Source organism: Notamacropus eugenii, chromosome 5 (assembly GCF_028372415.1).
Source record: "Notamacropus eugenii isolate mMacEug1 chromosome 5, mMacEug1.pri_v2, whole genome shotgun sequence".
Classification (NCBI taxonomy): Eukaryota; Metazoa; Chordata; class Mammalia; order Diprotodontia; family Macropodidae; genus Notamacropus; species Notamacropus eugenii.
The window spans coordinates 315,862,782-315,890,635 of NC_092876.1; the positions used below are offsets into that span (position 1 = coordinate 315,862,782).

Here is a 27,854-nt window from a genome sequence, read left to right on the forward strand (position 1 = left end):
GCTTCAATAGCTTTTGTTCATTTCTAATGAGGCACTGGGTCATGAGGGTTGTGCCCTCTAGCTCTGAAAAGTGTATATATACTCTGAGCTGAGGTTTTACTTCGGGGCTTTTTTTTGGAAGAAGGTTCCAGTGCCAGATGAGACTCTGGGTAGCTGCTAAGGAGTCCCCTGGCTTTGAAAACCCAGATGGTGGTGCTTCTCTCTCTGGTAACAATGTATGTATAGTCTATGATCAGACAGTTGGAAGCCCTGTCTGTTGGTCTTTCTGTTTATAATTTCTTCTTGTAATTTCTGTTTCTATTTTCTCTGAAGTTCAGGGTGCTGACTTTTCCCCCTGAACTAAGTGGATGATATATGTACATGAATAAAGTAGATTGTTGACCCCTCAAAAATTGCTTTCCTTTTAGAAAAGCAGAGCTAAGAATCCATGAAGCAGGTCTTTCTGTGTATGGTGGGGTCCTTGCTGTTACAGAAAGATCTTCCCATTTTAATTACTATTACAATATATTATGTTGGGATGATATAAAGAAAAACCAATGGGCAAGAAAAAGGGATGCCCTGGGAGAAGGGAGAGGAAGAATAGGGGAATGACATTAAATTTCAATTCAGGGTGACTGGGAAGATGATGTTACCCTCCAAAGTAATACAGAAGTTAAGAAGAGGTGAGAGTTTTTGGGAAAAGATAATGAACCTTAGATTTCTATGAGACATACAATTCTAGGTGTACAATAGATATTTGGAGATGCTACAATGGAGAGCCAATGAGGGGTTAGGGCTGGATAAATAGATTTGAGTCATCAGAAAAGAAATGATAATTGAATCTATGTTAGCAGATGAAATCATCAAGTTAAGTTTTATAGAATGTGATGAAAGAGGGCCCAGGACAGATCGCTGAGGAATACCCACAGTTAGCATTGTGGCCTAAAGGAAGATCCAGCAAAGGAGACAGAGAAAGAGTGGTGAGATCAGTAGGAAGAGAACCAGGATAGAACAGGATCACAGAAGCCTGGAGAGAAAATAGCAAGGAAAAGAAGGTGATCTATGATATTGAGTGCTGCAGAGAAGTCAAGATGAATGAGGACTGAGAAAAGTCCTTTGGATATTATAATTCAGACATTGTTAGTAACTTTGGAGAGGACAGTTTTGGCTGAATGATGAGGTCAAAAGCCAAATTGTAGAGAGTTAAGAAGAGGGTGAGAGGAAAGAATGTGAAAGCATCTGTTGTATATGGCCTTCTCAAGGAATTTAGCCATAAAAGAGAAGGGAGATATGGGATAGTCCTTGAAGATCAATGGACCAAATGAGGGTTTTTTGAGCATGAGGGGAACATGGATATATTTGTAGGCAGAAAGAAATAAAAGGAGGTTAATGAAATTGTCCTCTCTAATTAGTCTTTTAAAACTTTTCATGAGTTCAGTTCTACAGAGAGAACAATTTTACTTACTTTCTTTAAGACTAGACTGAAAACAAGTGATTTGTTTGATGCATTGGTGAGACCTTTGATGAAATGGTATGGTCTCTGTCCAATGTCCTGTATTGTATCTACACAACTTTTATTACCAATTAAACATATTTGAATGTTGTTCTTGCTACTCCTAAGTTAAATTAGGTTCAAGTCATTTCTTGATTTGGCACCTTGAGAGTATATATATATATATATATATATAGATAGATAGATAGATAGATAGATAGATAGATAGATAGATAGATAGATAGATAGATATGTATACACATTCTTGATAAAGGCATTTTCCAATACAGCAAGTGCAGAAAAGACCAAGTTTTCATTTTCAAATGTGTGTTGAATTCATGTTGATTCATCTAATTTCAAGGAAATTAATTTGAATCATTTTTTCTCTGCTATTTGATAGAGATTTTGGTTCTTAGAGATATGGTAGCCTAAAAACATCAAATTCATGAAGAAAAGGTGACAAAACACTGAGAAACTAATTACTAGGGATCAACAGACTTTAGAGTCCTGTATTTTTGCTTTAAAAATAATGACTGAGGGTGAAAACAAAACTTGCAAAACTTCCAGGTATCCTTCTGACTCTTGGATTGTGACACTGATTTTTCTTGAGCTTGTTCTCTTAAGGTTTTACTTGAAAACTTGGGTCTGCAGGAATTATCATCAATCGATTTCACCTTATGTTTTTAATCTTATATGAATAAAACTTAATATAACAATGGCAGCAATAATTTGTATTGTCTTGCTTTAAGGTTTAAATACATTTTACATGCATCATTATGTCATATGATTTTCACAATGATCCTATCAAGTAGATGTTATTATCATCTGCAGTTTACAGATGAGGAAAAAGAGACTGAGAGAGGTTAAATGCTTTTCCCAGGGACACAAAACTTGTAGGTATATGGAGATGAGATTTCAGCCCATGTGTTCCTGAAACTGAGGCCAGGACCCTATCAATCACCCTGGTGGTTTTCATGTGACCAATATGTATTCTTATATCATTGTTGTTGTTCAGTCATTTTCAATCATATCTGACTCTTCATGACCCCATTTGGGGTTTACTTAGCCAACATACTGGAGTGTTAGCCATTTCTTTCTCCAGCTAACTCTTCAGATGGAGAAACTGATGTAAACAGGGTTAGCTGATTTTCCCAGAGTCACCCAGCCACTCTGAGTCCAGATGTGAACTCAGGAAGATGAGTCTTTCTGACTCCAGGCTCTATATTCTATCCACTGTGCCACAGAGTTACCCATCATTCTTGTATACACTAGGTATAGCAATGTATCTATCTATGCTCCTCTGGATTTTGGAAGAGTTGAGGACAAGAATCTTTAAAATTGGTCTGCCACAACGTTAGATGCAGTGCAAAGTTTGTGTGAAGAGCTACATGATTACATGGTTGTTAAAGCCTTTGCAGAGCACAACACTCTCACATTTTCTGTTCTTTTCCCCATGGACAAACTTTTTAAGACGTGTTTTAGGGGGCAAAAGAAAGGAAAGTCACTGCAGAAACAGAAAATTGCTCTAGCCATTTTCACAAAAAGCAGCCTTAAAAGCTCATTTTCTCCCATCAAGTTTCAAGGTACTTTCCAGCTCCCCACTAAAACAGAGCAATCTACCCTGAATATGTGTACCAGCCTTTGCCAAACTCACTTGACTTGGCCTCAGATCCCATGATGAGCTGAAAGCTATGACTCTGATTGTGCCCGTTCAGGAAGGCATTTAAATGGAAGTGAGATGAGTCAATATGGTACAGCAGAAGGAGAGCTTCATTTGGAGTCAGCGTAGCTAGGTTTAAATTCTTTCTCTGCTACTGTGGCACTGCATGTCATCTGTGTGAGAGTGGTCAAGTCACTTCACATTTTAAGGACTCAATGGATCCCCCAACTGATTGATTATAATGATCAATTTCTTGAAGAATTTCAATATAGTTATTAAGGACTTTAGATAATATTACCATTAAGGTCTGTAACATATGATTATGAACATAAGGTTCCATTTCATTAGGCTGAGGATCTGAGGTTAATTCCTATCAGTTTAAAGACAGAAACTAATCTGGTGAAGAACTTTTTTTTAAAATATATTTTAGCATTTATTGAGCCAGAGAGGGTAACCATTGCTAACATTAGTAGCACCTAAAAATGTTATGAAACAATTTTTAAAAATTAGAGCATATATTTATAGGAGAGATAAAAGCACTGGAAGGGTTAAACTCAAGGCATATGAATCTGAAGTCCTTGGGGAAAACAAGATAATCAGAACACATCATTTCATTGAAGTCAATGTTATTCAGTGACGATTACCTACTGCTATTCCTTTTCTGTGCCTGATTCTCACCATATGCCTAATAAGGTAAAGGGATAATTTTCTACAGAGAAAATTTCAAATTGACAAACACCAGGGGATATTTCAATAAATTAGGTTATGGTTTAGGAGATGTAAAGAAGATTTTGACCACTGCTTCTGATTGGCTGTAGCTTGATTAGTGGAAATCAATGATTGAGAACTTTGAAGTCAAGCTATACATATTACTTAGTTGTGACCTGAAGCATAAAGAATAATGTCAAAATGAAAAGAGGAAACATAAAATCGATCAGGAATAAGATTCAGGATACTAGGATACAAATAAAAATGGAGGTTTCAAGATCAGAGGAGAAGCAAGGCAGAAGATTTTGTAGTGATGCTCCTAGGTTGCAGTTGCCAGGTAGAGACTTTCAAGCTCTAAGGAGAGATCTAAAGACTCTCAGTACCTCCACTGCACCGTTTGTGGCTCTCGTTCACCTTTTTTGTTGTTGGTGTTGTGTTTGGTTTGTTTTGTTTGCTTAATTACTAATTCCAGTATATGTAGTCAAATGGATCTCACTGAATGATCACCTAAGCTTCTAGAAGAATTTTAATATTCTTGACAAATGTTACTGCTAACCAATGATCAAATGAAAATTATTTACTTCAGTCAGCAGATACTTGGGTTTCCCTCTTGGGAAAGGTAAAGAGATATGCAACATTAGAGAATATTTCCAAGGACTCTTGATTGGTAATCAGGAAACTGTGTGAGCTTGAACAAATCAGAGACTAATCAAATTGAAACTGGAAGAATCCTTAAAGTTAATCTGGGTCAACTCTGTCCTTATACATGTGAAGAGGGCCATACTCACCCAGCAGCTTGCTACCAGAGCCTGAAACTCTTTCAAAGCTCTTGTCATTCCTTGTCCATGTGACTCATAAACCACATGAATCATTTAACTTCTTCTATAATTTCTATACACTAAGAAAATTAGAGTAGATTTCCTCTGATATTCTATGTAATAATAAAATTACGCAATTTTGTGACCTCTTGGAATTGTTTTAGTATCTATTACCCTCATTTCAAATACTGAACTCTCTCAGGGAGGCAGTATGACTCAGTAGATTGAAACTGACTTTTAGTCTTGGTTTTGCTGGGTGATTTCAGATATGTTGCTTGATTTCTGCATGTATAGAGAAAGTAAGCTTTTTCTTTCCTCAGTTTTTCAAGTAAAATTGTGTGATTGTAGTACACATTACTCAAGGTAGGAATGTCTACATATACACCTCCCTAAACCCATTCACAACCTAAATGATCATATACTTGATCTCTCCTGATTTCTCTTTATTAGAAATACTTCATACTCTTAGAGTAAATCCTAATCAAAATTTAAAATGGATATAGAGAAAACAGATCATAGAGTCATAGGTTTAGAACTGGAAGGATATCAGAGGCCATGTAGTTGAAATCACACATTTTAAAGATAAGGAAACAAAGTCCCAAGGGAATTTAAATTATTTGTCCAAGGAAATGAACTAGGACAAATCTCTAAAGCTATGAGTTCCTATTTTATCTGACAAAGGCTAATGGATAAGGGACTATATGAAGCAATGATGATTTTCAATGTGATAAGCAATTAAAAAAAAAAAAAGAAAATAACCATGTTTTCCAGGATTTTTTTTTTTTTAAGGGAAAGGTTAAAGATAGAAAAGAAAAGCTATGCTAAGATCCATTTCAGGCAAAAGACAAAAGCAATGAGCAGGGTCTAAGACTGATTAAAACTTGTCAGCAAAAGCCTGAAGTGAGCCTTTGGAGTTATTGGAAGTAGGATTTGTACTGTTGGCAATGAGGTAGTCACTGAGATAGCAAAACAGGACAAGGGAAGTGATCTTTAATCCAGTATTATTGCCAGCTATTTAATTGATATCTCTTTGAGTGAAGGTGTTCTTAAGTCTTTTGGGTAGTTAGTTGTATATAATCTTTGAAACCTCTCTGTCTTTCAGAAAACTATTAGCAAAAATGAAAATGTGCTTGTATTGGAAACTGGTCATAGATTTTAAGATTTAAATCCTCACACTTTCTCAGATTCTTAGATTGTTAATGAAGTGGGGAAGTGTTGCCATTCATTCCCCTTTTTCCCTTTCTCTTTCCTGCCCACTTGCCTTCAGCTTCAGACAACATATTGGGAAAGCAGGATACTGAAAAATTTCTACTTCCACCTTGAAAATGGATAAAAATAAAAGACATATTCTGTATTTATGTTTTTTTTTTTTTTCAGGACAAATGACACTGGCCTTCTTTCCTTCAAAGACCACTTGCCTGTCACCCAGATAGTTATCACTGATACCAACAGATCAAACTCAGAAGCTGCCTGGAGAATTGGCCCATTACGTTGCTATGGCGACCGTGAGTAATAAACCAAGACACTCTTGGTTCATGTTATATAAGTATGAGATGCTTCACCACCTTTATATGTTCACACTCCTTCTCCCTCCTAAGCCCTCCACAGCCCTCTATTACTTGCTTTACTTGCCTAAACCCTCACACCTCCTTCCATGATAAGGAACTCTAGTAAAGGATATTCTAATTCATTCCATGCAACCACTGCTTTCCATACCAATGAAGGATGTTTGTTTTTCCCTCCAGGGCATTTTTGGAATGCAGCCTCATTTAATACAGAAGCCTCTTACCTTCAGTTCCCCACCTTTCATGCAGAGTTCAGTGCTGATATTTCATTATTTTTCAAAACCACGGCTTTGTCTGGCATCTTCTTGGAAAATCTGGGCATTAAAGACTTCATTCGACTGGAAATAAGCTGTAAGTGACTATGTTTAGGAATTTGACGTATATGACACACCTGAATGGATAATGACCTTACAGACTTGACTAACTCCTACCTATATAAACTTTAGTCAGAGAGCTTAACTCTCTGGGCTTTGAATTTCTTCATCCGTAGAAAAAAGGAATTGAACTACACTGCCTCTAAGATCTCTTCTAGCTCCAAAATTCTATGTTTCTATGATAAACATCACCTCCTATCTAACAACATCCAATTAGATTATTTCATTCCATGAAATCCTTTGAGAAAACATTCCAACCAAGAATACCACCCCTTCACTTTTATAGGTCTTGCTCACCTTTTCAAAGTAATGTTATAAACCAATGCTCCATGATATTCCTATCCCTACTCATATGCCTTAATATAGACTACAGATGACTGTATTCTTGGAGACTGTCAGAAGAATGAAAGCCTTCAACAACAGCAGGTCCTTCCTAAGGGAGAAAAAAAATGAGTATATGCCTGATAACATACTTTCTGTTCTTATCTGAGAACCAGTCTCAATGACAGGCTCAAAGAATATTTTTAAGCAAAAATTACTTGGAAGTTACCATGAAAAATCAGTTTAGGTTGTGAAACTTATCCACCACGGGAAAAATCACAAATCTTTTGCCTACTGTATAAAGAATGAGTTTCTCTTCTTATTTTAATTATTTTCATTTTGGCCTTGTGGTCTAATACTTGTATCAAAAGGAGACTGCTTGATCTGTTTTCCAACATCATGGACATGTTATTGTAGGGTCAGGTTTGCAGCTCATGTTTGTCACCCCATTAGCGCTTGACTGTTTCATTGCAGCCTTGCTTGAAGGGAGTTTTTGCTACCTCAGCTTTGTACCCTCTTGCTTGTAAATAGATATTCCTTCTACTTCTAGAACCCAGTTAGATGCACCTGCACAGTTCAGATTGAATTAATTGACTGAATTAATTCCATCAAAGACCTAATTGCATAAAGTACCCTTGACTGTGTAAATAGTATTTACGCAAAATATACTTTGAAATTTGAGAGCCCAGCTCCCCATCCTTCCCCTCCCCCACAAAGAGCAGGTAGAAGGTCTTTGCTAGGAAGACTATTTCTGATGATTCCATGGGGCTCTCGCTAAATGCAGAGATGTTAAGTAGTCCTATTGCAATCCCTACACAATGCACATAAGAAAAGAGATATCCTTAATTGGTAGCTTTAACCTCTTTGCACTCCAGTGATTTCAGGTATTAATGGAAGGAAGCAATTGTAGTTTTGGATGTGAAACAGGATCCTTCATTCTCAACTCTGCTGGGCATGGAAAATGTGGAACTGAGTACCAAACATTTTGTAATATGGTTATAATAACCTTAACTTAAAATTAATAAAATCATGCCCCACAGCCTTTTGATTCATTAACACGGTGGTAAATGTCATGGTGCATTATCACAAGGTAATGAGGTATGATTTATTGTTAATTGCACATCTTAGTTTGAAGTTTGTACTTTGTGATAGTGTGTACTTCATTCTTAGTGTGGTTAAAAAAAATGCAGGCTAACATTTAATGTAGCAGAACATTGAAATCCACTGAGATAATTGTTTAGTGGAAGCATATTAGCATTCTATAGAACAAATACTTAAAAATAAACATATAGGTAAATCTTGGGAAGTTTCAAGATCCCTCTGCTTTCTACTCCCCTTCCTCCAAATCTTGGGTTCCTCTTTAGTATATCATCATATTACATCTTGCAGCCAGATGGGATTTTCTGCCTAAAGGGTTCATAGCAAGGAACCTCAACAGACCAGCTGCTCGAGAAGGAAATGGCCTTTTAACAGATGCAGAGACTCAGAATAGAATTTTTTCCCTATCCCCACAGAGTGTTCCTCCTTTAACAATCAGAGCAATAGCTTCCAAAATTGATACATCCAATTTGTTGGACAGGAAACAACAGGTTTCTTTGAATTTTTAAATCTATTGACTTCTGGGTCACTTCCAACTAGCACATTTAGATTTAGCAGCCTTGGAATTATTGAGTATTTTATGAAAAAGGGAGACATTTCCGTATGTCCTTAAGTCTTAATGGATTTTTTTTGCAGTAGCAAAGAAAATATAATTATTTTTCAAAAAGCCTTATTTATTTTGGCATCTTGCTTACTACACTTTTGAATATAGCAAAATATCATCTACTTGATAAGTACAAAGAGTTTGGGACTTTCTTTTTGATTGAGCTGTAATTCTACTATCGAATGTCCTTGAGCTTTTAGAGTATAGACTTAACTATGAACGTTTTCCTCTTTCTGAGTTGGTTTTCAGCATATATAGTGGCTATCTAAATATTTCATGGGATATAAGGCTGTATGTACAGAGAGTATAAGCTGAAAGGGAGAAAAGAAACACATCCAGCATACCCCCTATCAGAGTGTAGATACATACAGTCACTCACTCAACAAGCATTTCTCAAATGAAAGGTACTATTCTGAGTACTTGGGAATAGAAAGACAAAAAGTTCTTGCCCACAATCTGTGTGTGTTTGTCCTTCATTGCCAAAGAAGACCATGCCTTCAGAGAAATGATGACATGACTTGCACTTGACTTTGTTATGAGTGAGGGAAGGCTGTGCCCACATTCTATGTTATTGATAGACTGATATGCTTAAGTTTCTAGATGTCAGAGACAGAGACCCTAGACAAGACTATTGAATTTGAGGTCAGCTTGATGTACATTCTCTTAATATAGTCACAGAATAAAGTTGTAGAGTAAAAAGGATCCTATACTTTCATTTTCTGGTTTATGAAACCCAAGGGCTATTCAGTTATATGACTTTCCCAACATGACCCAATAAGTTGGTGGTAAAGCTCATATTAGAATCCAAATTTCCAATCTACAGATAAATAGTTGTTTTCATTTTTACCATAGGACATCTTTAAGATCTATAGCTATAACTTTTTGATCATCTCCCAGATAAATAGGAAAAAAAAAAATCTCAATTCACAGATTCAGAGAATGTTAGACCTTGAAGAGACCTTAGGGGGCAGCAAGTCTAACCCACCTATGTTATAGATGAATAAACTACAGTCAGTAAATCACAAGACACAAAGTTATATAGGACTTTAGGTAAATTACACAACCAAGAGATAGAACTGGATGTAGTTTGAATTGTGATATCATATCATTCAGTCAATACATATTTATTAACTCTCATATATCTACTGTATCTATCAATCTGTCTAGAGAGTATTCTGTTCCAGGTGGTAAAAATGGGGGAGGAAGGTTGTTGACATAATTAAAAACTATTGACATGATAACTATTTCATATCTATTAACCTTAACTTCCCCCAAAGTCTATATGTTTCTTGAGTACAAGGATGCTTTACAGTTTTTTTTTTTGGGGGGGGGGGAATCCTTCTCAGTGCCAAGCATATGTCAATAAATAATTTATAATTTGATTTAATATAAGATCAGGTTTTTATGCTTGAGTATCTTATTTGCTAGTTTCAGAGATAATGAATTCCTGTTGAATATCTTCATGATAATAAAGAATAAATTAACTGCATAAGGGGGTTGATATAAATGGGGAGAGGGAAGCAAAGAAAACTTTATTCCACTAAACATATCTTTGCAGAGATGTGTTTTACAAATTCTTGCCTAGTGATCCCACAATTTTTGTTTTATCATTTGATCTCATGTAGAAGTGTTAGTCCTATGATCATTCATTATTAATTGCCTGATTGAAATCTGGAAGTTCAGCACAGGTGCCAGCATGCTGAATAGGAAATATGATAGGAGTGCTATATATTACTTTCAGTTTTCATGAAGATCCACAGTTGCAAATCATCCATTTTTTCATTTATCCAGGCTTAATTTCTTTCATGCTTGGGTCTGTGAGTTCATGATGATTTACCTGGGTCAGTAAGACCATAAATAAAAATAGTGATGTAGTTCACATTTGGCAGAAAATTATGTTACCTGAGTAATTTTTTTTAATTTTGTTTCATTTTATTTTATTTTCAAATTAAGATTTGGTTGCTTTGAAAAGTAGTGAACTGAGTACTTCTTGCTGTAAGGCTTAGGGGAAGGAGAGAAGACTTTGAGACAAAAGTTTTGGCTTTCCTCCTGATTTAGATACAGGAATTAACATCTTTGAGTACAATGTTGCATAATGGTGTCTAGCTAGAGGCGAGGAAGGAGGCCCAAGGAAAAGGGGGGAAAGGATATTTACGGAGAAGGAAGATGCATAAGGGAGTGATTTGCAGAGACTGCAAGTGTGTGATCAAAGAAACACATCTCTTCCCTCTTCCACTTTTTCTAGAATGAAATTTTAGAAACATCACACGTACGGCTCACAGTAAGTTTCTTATCCACTAAGAACTACAAATCTTTTCATTACTAATCTGTTTTATTTTCTCTCTACTCTCTTCCTCCCTTCTTCCCCCTCTACTCCATCTGTGTCATAGTGTAGGGGCCACTCACACTCACTCCCTGATTTAACTACAAATCAAATTGGAAGCTTTTGCCTGCTCAGTTTCTGATACTAGCCATTTCACCTCTTTTTAGGTAACCTGGTATCTGCCCCTCCTCCCATCCTTGGGACCTCACCATAGAGGTGTTAACTTATTAGGGATTTTAGTTTTTGTAGACCTTCATGGTTCTGAATTGCTGAACTCAAGTGTTCCACCATCCTTAACTTCCCCAGTAGCAGGGACAATAAGCATGAACCACCTGGCTCCACTCAGTTTAATTAGAAACTGGAGAGGAAATAATCTAGCTGCTATAATATAGGGTAGAACGTACTTTCTGTCTTCCCACTGGATGCCATAACACCTCTCTTGCTGTAGAAATTATTAATATTTCAGGTATAATAGAAAGAGCAATCAACTTGGAGTCGAAAGGCCCACTTTGAATTCTGTCTCACCCACTTTCACTGCATCCTTGGACAAGTCCTTTTATCCCCTCCAAATGTCAGTGCCCTCATTTCCGCAGTGAAGATATTGAACTTGTTGATCACCAATGTCTCTTCCAAGCTCTCAGATTCTGCCAGTTTTGGGGTGCAGAAAATGCTGGAAAACCCCAGAGTAGATATTTCATTATCCAATACACTGTTTTTTTGCTTTTCTCTTCTGATTTGTGCCTAGGAATCTATTAAATAAAATGTTACCCTCAATATGCTTGACCTTAACTTTGTTTTCTGTGCTAATAATAATAATAACAATAATACGTTAGGTAAAAGGAATGGGTATTTAAAAAAGGAGTTTAAAGCCAAGAAATAAAAGCTCATAGCAAGAGAGGGCCTAGCCCAGGTGCCATTCTAGCCTACAAAAACAAAGAAAGAATTGACTGATAAGATTGTTAATTTACTATTAGTAATTAATTTTTAATGATTGAAAATAATAACACAGAGGTTAGAGGACTGAAGAAGGGTAAACATAGTAATATTTATAAGGTTAAAGATTTAGACTCATAAGTGACATAAGAAAGTCATCTAGTCCAGTTCCCTTATTTTACAGATAAGGAAACGAGTCCTCAAGAAGTTAAATGCCTTGCCTGTGGTTACACAAGTAATAAACAGCAGAGGTAGATTTTAGCACAGGTGTTCTCATTCCAAAACTAGTGTGTTTATTTACTATACCACCCTGGACCTGCAAGGGAAGAGAATAAACTATAGGAAAATGAGCTTCACTTCAATTCCAGGTCAAATTCTGCGACACATTGCAAAATAGACAGTTGGTGAGTATCTAGAAGAGAAAGTGATGATCATGACAACCAACACAGCTTCAACAAGAAGAGCTTCTTTCAAAATAACTTTCCTTTCCTTATGATCATATTATTACACTATTGGCATAGTTTACCTGGATTTGATAAAAGCTTTCATGCCCTTCTTATAGAACTTATGTAGAAATATGACCTATAATATAACAATCATTTTTAAAAAGGGTTGAATTACTTGACCCAAAGAAAAATCATTAATCATCCAATGATTACTTTGAAAGACATATCCATAGATTAATCCATATTTCTGAGCTTATGCTTGTGCTGTTTAACATTTTTCCAGTGTTTTCCAGTGATCTATCCAGGCATAGATCATATTCTTATTAGATTTTAAAATTCAGTAAAGCCAGAAGGGATTATCCAATTGGATAACAGGTTCAGGATTCTTTGAAATATTTGTTTAAGGACTATAACTTTGGTCCAAATATATAAAGATGAAATATAATAAGAATGATTATAAAATGTTAAACTTGATTGAACAAAAACAAAACACTTTGACAAATACAAGATGGGTGAAGAATGACTAGCCAGTAGTTCAGATGAAAAGATCTGTGGTTCTTAGTGGATAAGAAGATTACTGTGAGTCATAAGTGTGATGAAATCACCAGAAAGCTAAGGAGATCTTCATTAACATAGGCAAAGTGATAACCCTACTACATCTTGTCCTAGTAATACCAGACCTGAAGCATTGTATCAATTCAAAATTTTAGAAAGAACATCAGTGTTCTAGACAGTGTCCAGAAGGGAGTGAATAAGTTTTTGACATATTAAAATCATATGAAATTTGGTTGAAAAAACAGGAAGTTTATCCTTAGGGCACATGGAGGAGGGATCCGATTTGCCATGTGTGTTCTCGGAGTATACAGTGAGGAGCAATGAGTGAATTCTTACCAAAAAAAAGTAACAGAACATTTGCTAACACTTACACTTATGTAAAAATGAAATAGAAGTTGTGATTTACTTATCACTAGAGTTCTTCAAGCAAAGGGTGGATAATTCTATGTCAGGGATATTATAAAGTGGATTTTCCATCCAGGATGAGTATAACTAGACAGCCTGTGAATTCCCGTTCAGCTCTGAGATTTTGTTGTTTAGCTGCACAGAAAGTCTTAAAAGAGACATCACAGTTTTCTTCAATTATTTAAAGGACTTCCATGTACACAAATTAGACACATTCTACTTAACCCCAGAGAAGAGAACTAAAAGCAGTGGATAGAAACTACAGAAGCTTATTTCACAACAATGCAAGGAAAAACATTCTGATAATCAAAGCTAAGTTCTGAAGTGGAATTCCAGAAGTAATGGATTCTCCCTCTCCATGAGTCTTCAAGTAGTTGCTAGCAATATGATTTTGGGCAAGTCATTGAACCTCTATCAGTCTCAGTTTCTTCATCTATAAAATGTAAATCATAATAGTACCTACATTCAGAGGATTGTTTCAAGTATCAAATGAGATAACATCTGTTTAGAACTTTAAGAAACCTTGAAAGTGCTATTTAAATGCTTGTTATTATTTGAGTCTGGATAATCACTTGTTGATGACACAATGAATGGAATTTCTGTTCAGAAATGGATTGGAAAAATTGACATTGAAGCTGCTTCGTATTTTGAGATGCTGTGATTGTCTGATATTCTTTTTTATTTGATAAATGATGATCTAGTTGCCTTTTCATGTATTGATTATTCATATACTCCTATAGCCTTTTCTAATGTTCCCTTTATCTGTTTCAGCTCCTTCAGAAGTCACTTTTGCCATTGATGTTGGGAATGGCCCGATGGAGCTCACAATTCTTTCTCCATCCCCCCTGAATGACAACCAATGGCATTATATACGGGCTGAAAGAAATCTCAAACAGACTTTACTCCAGGTGGATGACCTTCCAGCAAAGATGTTGGAGACCCAAGAGGAGGGGCATCTTCGACTGCAGCTAAACAGTCCATTATTTGTAGGTAGGGAACTTATTTCAAGAAGTCATAAAATATCAATGTATAATATGTTCAACTTTCCAAGATGAGAGTTATGGCCACTAAGTATCAAAGTCGAAATCAAGACAGCAATAGACTCGTTATTAGCCTCCTATAACATCCAACCGAAGTTCAAAGCATTTAAAAAATATGAAAAGATCCAGTTCATTTCCCCCATACAAGTGTCTTAGTCCATTGTCTAATGCACAGGAATTGTTTCACAATATTGTGAAGTCAGTAGAATATATGTTCATAACTCTAAGGCTCATCTTACATTCTTTTACCTCCAGTTTTTTTTTTTCTACCAGTCTTTCCTACCTAAATTAATCCTCGAAAGGATCTATATATTCATTCCTTCTCATCTCTATATATGTAAGTTTAAGTGAACTACCAAAGGCACCTGTATCTTAAGTTTCCCTTCTTAAGTATGGGATATAGTAGGTTGATCTTATTTTATGTAGGTTGAATTGGTGCATTAAGGGGACAAAGGTTGGCTTCTTTGCTTACTAAGACCTAAAAATCAGCCTCTGAGGAGTTAGTTACTGTGTATTTTTTTTGGCAGAAATCCAGCTACCCTGTGGGTAATTCATTTCTAATCTAGTATAGTTGATTATTGTATTGATTGAGCTGATGGAGAGAAATATTGTTTTTTCTAAATTAAGTTCCTTCTGAAATTTAGGAATTGCATCCTTTTTAATATTATATTACATCTTATGGTCCACAATTATATGCCTCATTTCAACTTTATCCTGAACCTAAATCCCTACGCTAACTTGATCAAAGCTTGGCCCAGAATATACAGTGAAATTCTTTGTCTCCAGTCATCCCTGTTATCTATGATCCTATATCAGTTCTGCCTTTGGTGTCTTAACTACTTGAAAAGGCCATCTGCAAGAAGGTCCTCCACTTTTTCTCCTGTCACTTTCTTTGTAACTCCTTAGTGTCCAGATTCCAAATCATAATTCCACCAAAACTATTCTTTCCAAAGTTATCAGTGATCTCTTAGATGGTAAATATAAAGTCCTTTTCTCAATTCTCATTCGCCTTGACCTCTCTGCTGCCTTTCACACTATTCATCACACTCTCCTCCTTTATATTCTCTTCTTTCTAGGTTTGTAGGACATCAATCTGTCCTAGTTCTCCTACATAACTGACTGCTCTTTCTCAGTTCCCTTTGCTAGATCTTCATCCATATTATACCCTCTAACTTCCTGTGTCCCACAAGGTGCTGTCCTGGGCCCTCTTTTTTCCCCCTCTAACTACTTCACTGGATTATTTCATCAGCTCCTGTGAATTTAATAAAAATTTATATTCTTATGGTTCTCAAATCTGTCAGCCTAGCCTCTCTGCTTACTTTCAGTCTCTCATCTCCAAGTGTCTTTCAGACATCTGGATACCTTAAACTTAGCATATTAAAAATTAAACTCATTATCTTTACTCCTAAATCCTCCTTCGCTTATCCAAAATTCCCTATGGTAGAAACATTATCCTTCCAGTCTTCCAGACTTGTGTGTCATCGTATAAGTCATCCTCAATTTCTCAGTATCTATTTTATTTTTTTAAATGAGTTTTATTGATTACTTGAAAATCACAACCATTCCCCATTTCATGAGCTCTTCTTTGTAGGTATGAAAAGTAGTTAAGCCAAAAACAAAAGAAAAGGAAAGAAAACACACAAACAAAAATAACCTGACAATATTTCTCTCTGTAGATTCACTATTCTATGCTCATAGTTTCTTAACTCTCAAACAAAAGGAGGAAATTCTATTTCTTTTTCTTCTGTGAGCTACTCTTCACCATGATACTTACACAGCATTCATTTTAGTGTTCTTTTTGTGTACATTACTATAATTGCTGTATATGTTGTTTTCCTGGTTCTGCATTCTTCACTCTCAATCCTACTCTCTCACCTGAGCTATGGTTCCATGCCATTAATTGCCTATTGAACATTTCAAGATAAACGTCCCTGAGACATGGCAGATATGATCAAACAGAGCTTATTATCTTTTCACTCAAAACCTTCCTTCATTTAAACTTCTACATTAATGTTGCAGTCATCATTATGCTTTAATTCTTGTAGATTATTAAACGCAGCCTTATCTATGACTCTTAACTCTTCTTCACCCCACATACCCATGCAGTCAATTGTCAGATCTTACCATGTCTTACTTCACATTATTTCTACCATTTAACACCAATTCTTTCATTCATACAGTAACCAATCTTCGTTCCAGCACTCATCACCTCTCACTTGATTATTGTCTCCTGGTTGGTCTCCTAAAGTTTCTCCCATTCCACTCCATCTTTTATGTTACCAAAGTGATTTCTTTCTTTCTTTTGTTTAGTATTTTATTTTCCCCCACTTACATTTAAAAAGACTTTTAACATTTGCTTTCAAAACTTTGAGTTCTGAATTCTTTCCATTCCTCCTTTCCCATACCACTCATTGAGAAGGCAAGCAATTCAACACAGTCTATATACATGTAGTCATGCAAAGCATATTTCTATATTAGTCATGTTGCAGAAGAAAACACGGACCAAAAAATTCAAAACAAAGCAAACCAAAAACCTCAAGCATAATAAAGTAAGAAGAAAACAACATGCCTCAATGTATGTTCAGACACCATCAGATCTTGATCTGTGGTTGAATAGCATTTTTCATCATAAGTCTGTCTGAGTAGTCCTGGATCACTGCATTGATGAGAATAGCCAAGTCATTCACAGTTGATCATGTCACAACTTTACTATACACAGTATACAGTAATACAGTACATATCACTTTACATCAGCTCATTCAAGTCTATCCAGGCCCCTCTGAGAGCATGCTGCTCATCATTCCCTTTTTATGATTCTCTTGAATCTTGTCTTTGAAAGTCAAGTTTTCTATTAAGCTCTGGACTTTTCATCAAAAATGCTTGAAAGTCCTCTCTTTCATTTAATATCCAGTTTTTCCCCAAAGGATTATATTGTTTTACTCGGTAAATTATTCTTGGTGTCCAAGCAGCTCCTTTGCCTCCAGAATATCATATTCTAAGACCTCCTATCCTTTAATCCAGAACCTTGTAAATCTCATCTCATTCTGACTGCGGCTCTGATACTTTTATTGTTTCATTCTGGCTGCCTGCACTATTCTCTCCTTGACCTGAGAGTTCTGGAATTTGCCAACAATATTCCTGAGAGTTTTTATTTGGGGATATCCATTTTGTTTTATTTTTTCTTGATATCTCATCAAGTAATTAGCTTCCATTTGTTCCATTCTAATTTTTAAATGATTATTTTCTTCAGTGAGCTTTTGTACCTCTTTTTCCATTTGGCCAATTTTACTTTTCGAGACATTTCTCTCATCAGTTTTTTGTACCTTTTTTGCCATTTGGCCTAGTCTATTTTTAAGGTGATATTTTCTTCAGTATTTTTTGTGCCTCCTTTACCAAGCTGTTGACTCTTTTTTTAAATTTTAATATATATGTATACACACATATAGTTTATTTATTTTTCAGTTCTTAACATTCACTTCCACAAGAATTTGAATTCAAAATTTTCTCCCCATCTCTCCCCACCACTCACCCCAGGACAGCATGTACTCTCTCTACCCCTTCCTCTAATCTGTCCTCCCTTCTATTACCCATACTTCTTCCATCCCCCTTCCCCTCTGTGTTCATGTAGGGTAAAACACATTTCTACGTTCCATGACCTGTATTGCTTAATTTCCAGTTGCATGCTAAAACAGTTTTTAACATTCATTCTTAAACCTTTGAGTTCCTTATTCTCTGCCTCCCTCTCCACCCAACATCATTTCAATTCAAGCAATTCAATATAGGTCATACATGTGTAACAATGCAAAGCACTTCCATAATAGTTATATTGTAAAAGACCAACCACATTTCCATCTGTCCTATCCTGCCCTTCATTTATTCCATTCTCTCCCTTGACTTGTCCTCTCAATGTAGTGTTTGCTTCTGATTATCCCTTTCCTCAATTTGCTGTCCCTTCTATTACCTTCCCTCTCCTATCCCCTTCCCCCTGGCCTTTTCTGCCCTGGAACTCTTATGAGAGTCCCTGCTTCACTGCAGTTAACAAGTTTTTGTGTGCTAGTGCTCCTCCTCACCCTGGGCCTGCCACTCAGGACTGCAGCTCAGATCTGAGAATAGGCAAAGCAACAGAGTCCCACCCCCCATTGCCAGCAAAGAGACTCCTGTAATCTCATTCTGATCAGTTGCTTGACACTCAACATCTGTAGGCTCAGAGGTTTGAGAAAAGTTTCTGTTGCTGTTAATTCAGTGTTTCCCAATGCCTGCTCTTGGTTTTCTGGGGCTGGGGCAGTGCTGGCACAGCCTGTGCTGGACAGTGCATCATTCTCACCCTAGTGTGATAGACCTTTCTTGATGACCTTCTAAGTTGTCTTTGGCTGGAAAAAGTATTTCTGAGTTCTGCCACTCCAGGAATTATTTTATGACATTATTTAAAGATATTCAGAAAGGTTTTGGGGAGAGCTCGCGCCAGCCACCATCTTGGCTATGCCCTAGCCCCCTAGTATCTCTTACTCTCTCCCCTTCTCATATCCAGTCTATTGCCAAAACCTGACAATTTCAGTTTTGCAAAATCTCTTGAATATATCCCCTTCTCTCTTTGACACTGCCATTATTCTAGTTGAGGCTCACATAACTTCAGTGCTGGACTATTACAATAGCCTTCTGTGGGTCTGCCCGTGTCAAGTCTCTTTGCATTCCAATCCATCCTCCACTGAGTCACCCAAATGATTTTCCCAAAATTCAGGTATGATCATGCCACATACATACTCACTCAATAAATTTCAGTGGTTCTCAATTACCTGTAAGGTCAAATACAAAATCCACATTTCATTATTCAAAGCCCTTCATGACCTAGCTACCTCCTAACAATAGTCTTTTTATAATGTACTTCCTACTACATATTCTTCACTCCAGTGAAATTGGCCTCTTTTCTAATCCATGAATAAGATACTCCATATACATACATACATACATATATATCTTTATAGAGATAGATAGATAGATAGATAGATAGATAGATAGATAGATTTGACTTGTTTGTACATATTTCTTTGCTTGTTGTCTTTTCCATTAATTTGTGAACTCCTTAAGAGCAGTGACTGTCTTTTCCTTCTTTTTTTCCTCTCCATTGCTTTACAGAGTGCCTGGCACAAAGTAAGCCCTTAATAAATGATTTTTGACTAACTTTGACTGTCACAGTCACAGGAATTTTAAGGTAACAATGAGAAGGCGAGGGAGCGGTTGTTTGGAACAATAAAAGTCAAGGAAGTGACCAGTGGTTCTATGGTAGTAATGTTAGAAGGTAGCTGGCTGCTTTCTTTGGATCAGGAGAGATGTCATTCTACCAGCCCCATATTAATTTGTAGAGGCCTTCCCAAACTGTTTCAGGCTTTGTACCTTACTATGCATGTTTGATTTCATTTTGCCAGTTTTAGTGATGGTTGTGGGAGTGAAAAAATAGTCAGCTTTTAAAAGTTTCAGGTTCTTTGTTAGCCAAGTTTTGACTGTTAAGTTGATATATTTATTCTCACTTTAAGACTTCTCCTCTCAGACTTGGAGAGCATTTTTCAGATAAAGAGTTAGAAAATAAACTAAAAGGATATGTAGGCAAAGCAAACCATACTTCAACATGGAGAAAATTATTTGGAAGTTGTTTAAGCAGCTTCTTACCAAGAAGTTTTAATAAAACCTTTAAATATAAATTGAAAGTTTAAATCTTAAAGATAATGTAACTTTATCAAAATCAAGAAACTGGCCTTGGATAAAATCTGAATTTCTAATGCTTAGTAGAGACTTGAAAATAAAGACAAATGTAGACCAGCCCACTCAGATGAATATATATCTATATATATATATATGTATATATATACATATATATACATATTTATATTTATATACACATATATATAAATCCACAGGATTCTGCCCCCACACAAAACTACACTAGTAATAATTAAATGTTGTTCCTTGGGAATGAATGTTCTGCCATGCCTTCTGGACCTTTTACTCTTCAAGCCTGGTTCAGTGTTGCATTTTATATCTAAGTTAAATAGTTTATGAAGAGCATATCAGATGAAAGAAAAGGAGTAGTAAAGTATGGGAATGCCATTTTTTTCCCTTCATAACTTGAACCATATTTATCTCTTCATCTGTCACATCTTGCATATCTAGCATAAGCTAAGATTCAAGTGATTAAAAGGTCTCTATGATTACAAGGTATTTGCTTAATTAATAACCCATATATGCATAGGACTTGCTGTTAAAAATACATTTTTAAAAATTTATGTAGCTGTTTTATTCTATTTAACCGTAGCACTTCATTTCTCTCAAGAAGCTTACTAGTCATCAAGATTTAATATCTTTTTTCGGTAGAATCAATTCAAGTATTTTGCAATTTTCATAAATTATATTTTATGTCAAAGCTTAATTTATCTTCCAGCAGTATTTATGGATCCTTCTGGATGAATGTATATAAATGTAGTAGAACTTTTAAAAATATTATTTAATGCAAATTTTGCTGAACTGTGAAGTAATCATATGCCCTAGATCACTGGTAAACTTTTTTTCTTCTAATTAGAAAGGGGAAAGGGAAAGCTGACTTTCATGTTAGGTGTTCCTCTTCAGAAATTTCAGTTGAAATGGAACCTCAAATTCAAGGAAGTTTTATTGTAGCTGATGGCCTTGGGAGAGATGTCTTATTGGCACCATAGCCAAGGTCAGATGGGATTGAAATACCTGCTGCACTTGTATTCATGAAGATGTTATCTCAGATGTTTTTCAAATTGATTGAAATATACAAAACACAGAAATCAGTCTGGTATATTAAATAATTTTAATTTGGTGGGCTAATTTTATTCTCTAGTAAATAAAAAGTTGCTCCTATATAATGATCATGCCACATACATACCCACTCAATAAACTTCAGTGGTTCTCAATTACCTGTAGGATCAAGTACAAAATCCACACTTCATTCAGATCTAAGAAACTGACAATAGGTCAAATAGCTAAATATTATTAGACTTGAGTTTTATTTAAGTTCTCAATATTCCATTTTAAAAAGGAAGACAAAATAAGGGAGTGTTGTGTCTTCCCTTTGGAGGCATTATACTAGAAATTTGTGTCCTTTATTCAGGAAACATTTAATCACTTAGTAATAATCTACTATGTGCACTGTGCTAGAAAATTGGAAAAAAAAAGATAAATATGGCATTATACTAGTTTATAAAGAATATAGGGTTGGAAATATATGGGTACAGATATTGTTATTGTTAGAGATGATGGTGATGATGGTGATGACATTAATGATTACTAATAGTGGTAGTAATGTGATGATAATGGAGGTGATGATGATAATACTAGCATTGGTCATCCCAGTAATGGTGATGAAGAGGATGATGATGATTTTGATGAGGAGTGTGGAAATAATGATTTTGATAATGATCCAGTATGTTCATCTGAGCCATATATTGAGAGTAATTCCACCAAAGTGACCTACTTGAAGTTCTCCATATCTAATCTTTTCTCTCCTGTTTTCATGACTTTCTGAAGATTATATCTCATTCCTGACATGCTGTCCGTCCTTTCCTTTACCTCTTGGAATCCCAAACTTTCTTCAGTGGGAGAAAGAGAACAGTAATCATGACATTCCAAGAAGCTTTTATGCATCGCAACTCAGAGTATCATAACTAGAAACCTGGTGGTAGTTTCTAGGTGTTTGTTCAAATCTTTTTCTAATATCATTGAGTCTCAAAACTTGAGGATGAGGAATATTGGAATGGAGTTATCTTCTTTTGTAGTCCAGGTTGAGTGTTCCTGAGAATTTGTCCTCACAAACAAACTCAGCATTTTGAAAGAAGCAACGTTAATTTCCTCATTGTTATCTGTGGGTAGGCCTCTTGAGGGCAAGAGTTGCTTTGTCTATTTTATTTTGGGTATTTCTTTTTTATCCCCAGTACTTATTCCACTGTCTGGCATATGGTAAGTGTTTAATAAATATTTGCTGACTGACTAATTGGCATAAGTCATGATATAATATACTTTCATGTAGTAGAAAAAAATGCAGAGAACATCCACAATGTCATGCTTCAGAAGGGAATACAAAGGGCTTTGGGGGAAAAAATCATAAAGAATCTCTGAATGCTCTAAACTAGAAGCTGCATTGAGAAGCACCCAAGATGTTATTTTCCTTTCCCAAAGCCAGGATGCCATTAAATTAATTTGATCTTGAAGTCCATCACAGGTACTCAGCTACTAGAGAAGCCCCAGGATGGAAAACAGGAAAACAGGAAAATGGAGAGAGACCCATTGATTTAGAAATTTTGCTTACAGCTTAATAGAATTGTTGTGATTTCACCCTGGCTTCTACTGGTCTTGTATAAGAAGCTGATGTTTAAATGTCAGAGGCATGAAAATACTTGAGAACAGAAATGGATGGGGAAAATGAAATCTGACCTTTCAGCCAAGTATTATTGACAATTTTTTCACAGTGTCTTCATTTTGTTAGCACATTTCTTACTGGCACAGAAGTAAAGGAGGCTGACTTTAAAGATAATTCATTAGTTGATGTGATTCAACATAAAGGGATGTCAGGTTAGGTGACACCCATTTTAAAACTCAGTGCACCCATGGCCTGGTGCAAAGAGCCAGCTAGTCTCACCTGATACTGCAGTGAGCTCCTCACAGTTAATGGTGATTGAACACAAACTACATACTGCAGGCCATTTACAATGGGAAATTATCTGTACTTAACCTGTCCTGTGGGATTACAGCATGCTTCTTTGCCTGCCTAGGATCAAATGTGACATTTAAAAGATGGTATCGATCCATGCAAGAATCCCACGTGGTCAGGAGCCTGAAAACATTCATTGTTAATGCTTTCACTTCACAGAGATAAGGGAAAACTCTACTGCAGTAGTAGCTGGGCTTCTGGAAAGAGTAGGGGATAGAGTAGCCTTGACAATAGGCCTGGGTATGGTTTTATTCCTCGAGACTTGACCTTAAGATATGTGAAATTTGATTCTGTGAAATTGCGGCCATTTTATTTTATTACTATTTTACTACCTCAGATAGCCTAAAATGTTGCCTTCCTCACCTGCACCATGGCAGTTGCAGCATTAGAAATGATGAGACAAAATAGTGAGAAGGGGTAAATTTTATTTTCATTGACTGTTTTTTAAATATCCTGTTCCTTTCATAATATACACTCCATAACATGTACAGTTAAACTCTCAATTTCCAACACACCAAAAAAAGAAAAGAAAAGGAGGCAAAAGGATCCAATTCAGTGACCTCATCTTCCTCTTGCTACTGAGAGTATGGATGCACTTTATTATGTATTCCCTGAGTCCAAGACTGATCAGGGCTGTTTGCATGTACATTATTTTGGGAAATTTTGTTTTATTTTTTTCCCCTCATGATGCTTTTTATTCTTTTTGTGTACATGTACATATTCAGTATATGTCCATAAAGATCTGTATATATCTATGTATCTATAGCTATATCTATACATACACGCTCACATCTTTGAAAGGAAAAAAACCCCAACTTATTTCTGTCAAGAAAAACAAACCAATGAATCCAAAGTGTAGCAAAAGTCTTAGTGACTGTCTAATGGTAATTGATTTACATAGAAAAGCTTTGCTTTTCATTTGCAATTAAATGACACATCCAGTTTCAGAAACTAGGGAGAAAGCAGGCGGTGGCAATTACTCAGCTAAAAAAAGAGCTCCACTAGGACTGACCTCTTTCTCTAATGATGACCTTCTCTGAAATTCTACCAATGTGAGCAGCCAAAATGCCACATCATGAGAAAAAGGAGCAATCAAGAAACATAGAAAAAGTATTATCAGTTCAATAGTTAGATTTAACCTTCAGCCTTTCATAGGAATTCTATTCAAAACAGTGTTCCTCCTCCAAAGGGGGAAGTCTTTCAGGGATACTTTGAATCTTCCAAAGTCTGTCTCATGACCTTATATTGATGAGTGATAGAAACATTTGTTGATTAATTGACTGATCCAATACATTGCCATTAAGGCCTGATATAGGCGTTTTCCCACCTTGTGCCACCTACACTCTGACCATAGTAATCATCCTAGAATCTTGAACTCAGCTCCTAAGGTACCAGGGTCTGATAGATTAGATATGATTTATCTTGCCTGGTGCTAGGCATCCATGTCCCTTCTCAGTCATCTGTAAAACATTTTCATCTTTGTATACCAACTCGCTTTTCTGTTATCCTTGCTCAGTCATTTCAGTAATATCTGACTCTATGTGACCCCATTTGGGGTTTTCTTGGCAAAGATATTGTAGTAGTTTGCTGTTTCCTTTTCCAGATCATTTTACAGATGAGGAAATTGAGGCAAATAGGGTTAAATGACTTGCCCAGGGTGATATAGCTGGTAAGTATCTAGTCTCAGATACTTACACTGTGATACTCATGGAGAAGAAAGAGTCTTCCTGACTTCAGGCTCAGCACTCGATCCACTGTGTCACCTAGCTGCCTCACTCAATTTTATAGCATCCTTTATCTATTTCTTTCTCTTATTAGAAACTAATGGAAAGAGACCATCTTTCTTACTCACTTGTATCTCTAGTGCTTAATACAGTGCCTGGCACATAGTAAGTACTGTACTATCCATAGGGCGCGCTCGAGTCTATGTATGTGTGTTAAGTAAATTGTACTGTATGTCTACCTCCTTGATGCTTTGGAAAGCAGAAAACAAAACAGTATATAATTAACATCAAGAGAATCCTTTAAGGCTGGTAAAAGTCACCGAAGAATATAGATAATAGGAGAAAAATTTGAATGGTGTTGGATGTCAAGGAACAGAGATGGCATTTCTTTTTTTTTCCCTTGGTTATGGTGGGCAGTTTACTGGCTAATACTGTTTATATTTGGGATTTTAAATATTCCAGTTGGCAAAATCACTTTAATTTTTGGCCAGAATTTAACTAGGAAGAAATTACTGGGACTTTGTATCAGATTTAAAAACACTGAGGTGCTGATCAGCATTGACTCAGGGCATACTTTCTTCTCCGTCCACTTGGTATCAGTTATAACAATAGCATCATGGGGTACCTTTTCTCCTTTAGTAGCCTAGAGATCTGATGTTTTCAGGTGTGCTTCCTTCTCTCCTTTTTGTTTTCCTATACCATCAGCCAAATGTATTATCAGTGGGCATTAGTCAATATAGAAACCTTATGGGACTTCCTTCCTCTGAATCACAATCCAGGAGCCAGAACTGATCCCTGATTCCTTCTCACTTATTTACTGCTTGCTCCAGGTAAAATACTTCATCCATGTAACTGTACCTTGAACTATCTCTGCAATTTACAGCCTTTCATGACTTGGTAAATGGAGTATTTCCTATAATTCTCTAGACCTCACTGATGATTCTTTTTCAATGCTTGGAATCGTTTATTTCTTTTGTTTTCATAGTTTCCACTTCTCCTTATCATCATCATGTTCAACATATCTGTCTTACTTGTTTCTTTGTTATATAATTCTTTGTCATTACTTACAATGGATGGAAAATATAAGAGTTATAAATGGAAGGGCTTGAACTAGATGATTTCTAATATCACTTTCATTTCTAATATCCGAAGTGAAATAACATAGGTGAAATTGCTTTAAAATGATAAAATCACTAGAAAAATAAAATGTGGGATAGTTTATTAATTCTACTCTATCACAAAAGGTCTTGGAAGTAAAAAATTCCTGCCTTGAAAAGGTTCCACTTTTTTAAGACTTAGAAACATTAAATAAGCAAGCACATAAAGAAATCCAGCAGTTTCATATTCTAACCACATTTTGTATCATCATTATTTCCCATTAAAAACTTATTTATTGGTGCTAATCTTATCCTTCAGTGTGATGAAGCTTGAGTAGCTTACAGTATAAATGTGACAATTATGAGATAATATCTTATAATTTTAAAAAAAGATAATTCAGATTCTATGTTAGTGAAGATTGATATGCATGGAGATAGAGTAGATAACCTCTAAGTTTCCTTCCAGATCCATGGAGTATCAATTTCCTTCAGTTTTTGTTTTCTTTTATTGTTTCCTGATACAGGACACATTAGCACAACTGGAGTTTAAGAATCCTTTAAACAACCAAACTCTGTGAGTTGCCACAGTACCTTTTCTAAATCACAAGATGAGGAAAATAGAGATAGTAGGACAATAAATATATTTCAAATCAAAATGATAAGATACACTTTGGATTATTTCTATGTAATGTAAATGTCCACAGATAGGAGAAAGAAAATATATATCATAAATATATTTTCTTATCTATTGGCATGTTTATCTTCAAGTGAGCCTCGCTAAATTTTATCATTTTTTTGTTCTTCTTTTAATAATGTAGGCTACTAACGAAAGAGTAATGGCTTTATGAGTTGGAAAAACCTGGCTCGAAGCTTACTAGCTGTATGGGGATGTACACATCACTTAAACTATCTTAGTCTGAGTAGTATTACATGTAAAATTAGGGTAATATCAGTTACCTGATAGGGTTTTTGTGAGGATCAAAGGAGTAAAGCACTTTGCAAACGTTAATGTCTGATATAAATGTTATCTAATCTTATTTTTATTATTTATTCATGTATTTTGGGCATTTTCATTGTCATGGGGGAGCTTGCTATGAGTTTTACCTCCTGAGTTATTCTGAATTCCTGACTCTGAATTTAACCTTGTGGGAGGAACACATAGTTAGAGGGCCATTATATGCCCCACATGTCCCTTACTTTTCTGTTTGGGGTGTAATGATTGCCAAGGTGTTTGAGATAAAGGAGGCGTCATAGTGTTATAGAAAATGTTGTGGTCTTAGAGACATAGGACCTGAATCTGAATTCAGTTGTTTTAGCCATGTTCGACTCTTTATCACTCAAACTGAGGTTTTCTTTTCAAAGTTACTGTAGTGCTTTGCCATTTGTTTCTCATTTTACAGAAGGGGAAACTGAGGCAAACGGTTAAGTAACTTGCCAAGGGTCACACAGAAAGTATGTGTCCGAGGCCTGATTTAAACTTGGGTCCTTCTGACTACAGGCACAGTAGTCTATCCATTGTACCACCTAGCTATCTCTTATAATCTTGTATCTAAAACTTACTATCCTTGTCACTCTGGGCAGATCATTTAACATCTCTAATCCTCAGATTTCTTACTTATAAAATATGAAAGGGTTGGACTAGATCATCTCTAAATTTCCTTAAAGGTCTCAATCCAAGATCCAGTAATTCTGCACAAAGCAGTCATGAGATCTGAAGAAGATGTTATCATCCTATCACCTATCCCATATAGGTAGCATTGTTTAAAAAAAGTCACCCTGGGTCAGGGCCTTCCACATAATGTAGTAGAAAAGGTGTTATTGAAAATTAGTATTTTCTATCATTCTCATGTCTTCCCCCTAATCTTTATCTTCTGTGTTTACAGTGATAGGTGATTCTTCTGCCAAGTAAACATCTGTTATGTGTAGAGCTATCCCTAGAGTCTAGCTAATCTGGTCTATTGCCCTGGGCCTTGAGCTTGGGGAGGCTCTC

The 27,854-nt window shown here is 35.9% G+C and overlaps 1 protein-coding gene across 1 annotated transcript in view; it reads left to right on the forward strand.

The window, feature by feature from the left end:
- Window positions 1–27,854, forward strand: part of CNTNAP5 (contactin associated protein family member 5) — a 951,365-nt gene that overhangs the window by 756,826 nt on the left and 166,685 nt on the right. The window contains exons 15-17 of the mRNA XM_072613412.1: window positions 6,035–6,162; window positions 6,403–6,573; window positions 14,053–14,271. Of these exons, the coding sequence (XP_072469513.1) occupies window positions 6,035–6,162; window positions 6,403–6,573; window positions 14,053–14,271 (518 nt within the window). The remainder of the gene's footprint in view (window positions 1–6,034; window positions 6,163–6,402; window positions 6,574–14,052; window positions 14,272–27,854) is intronic.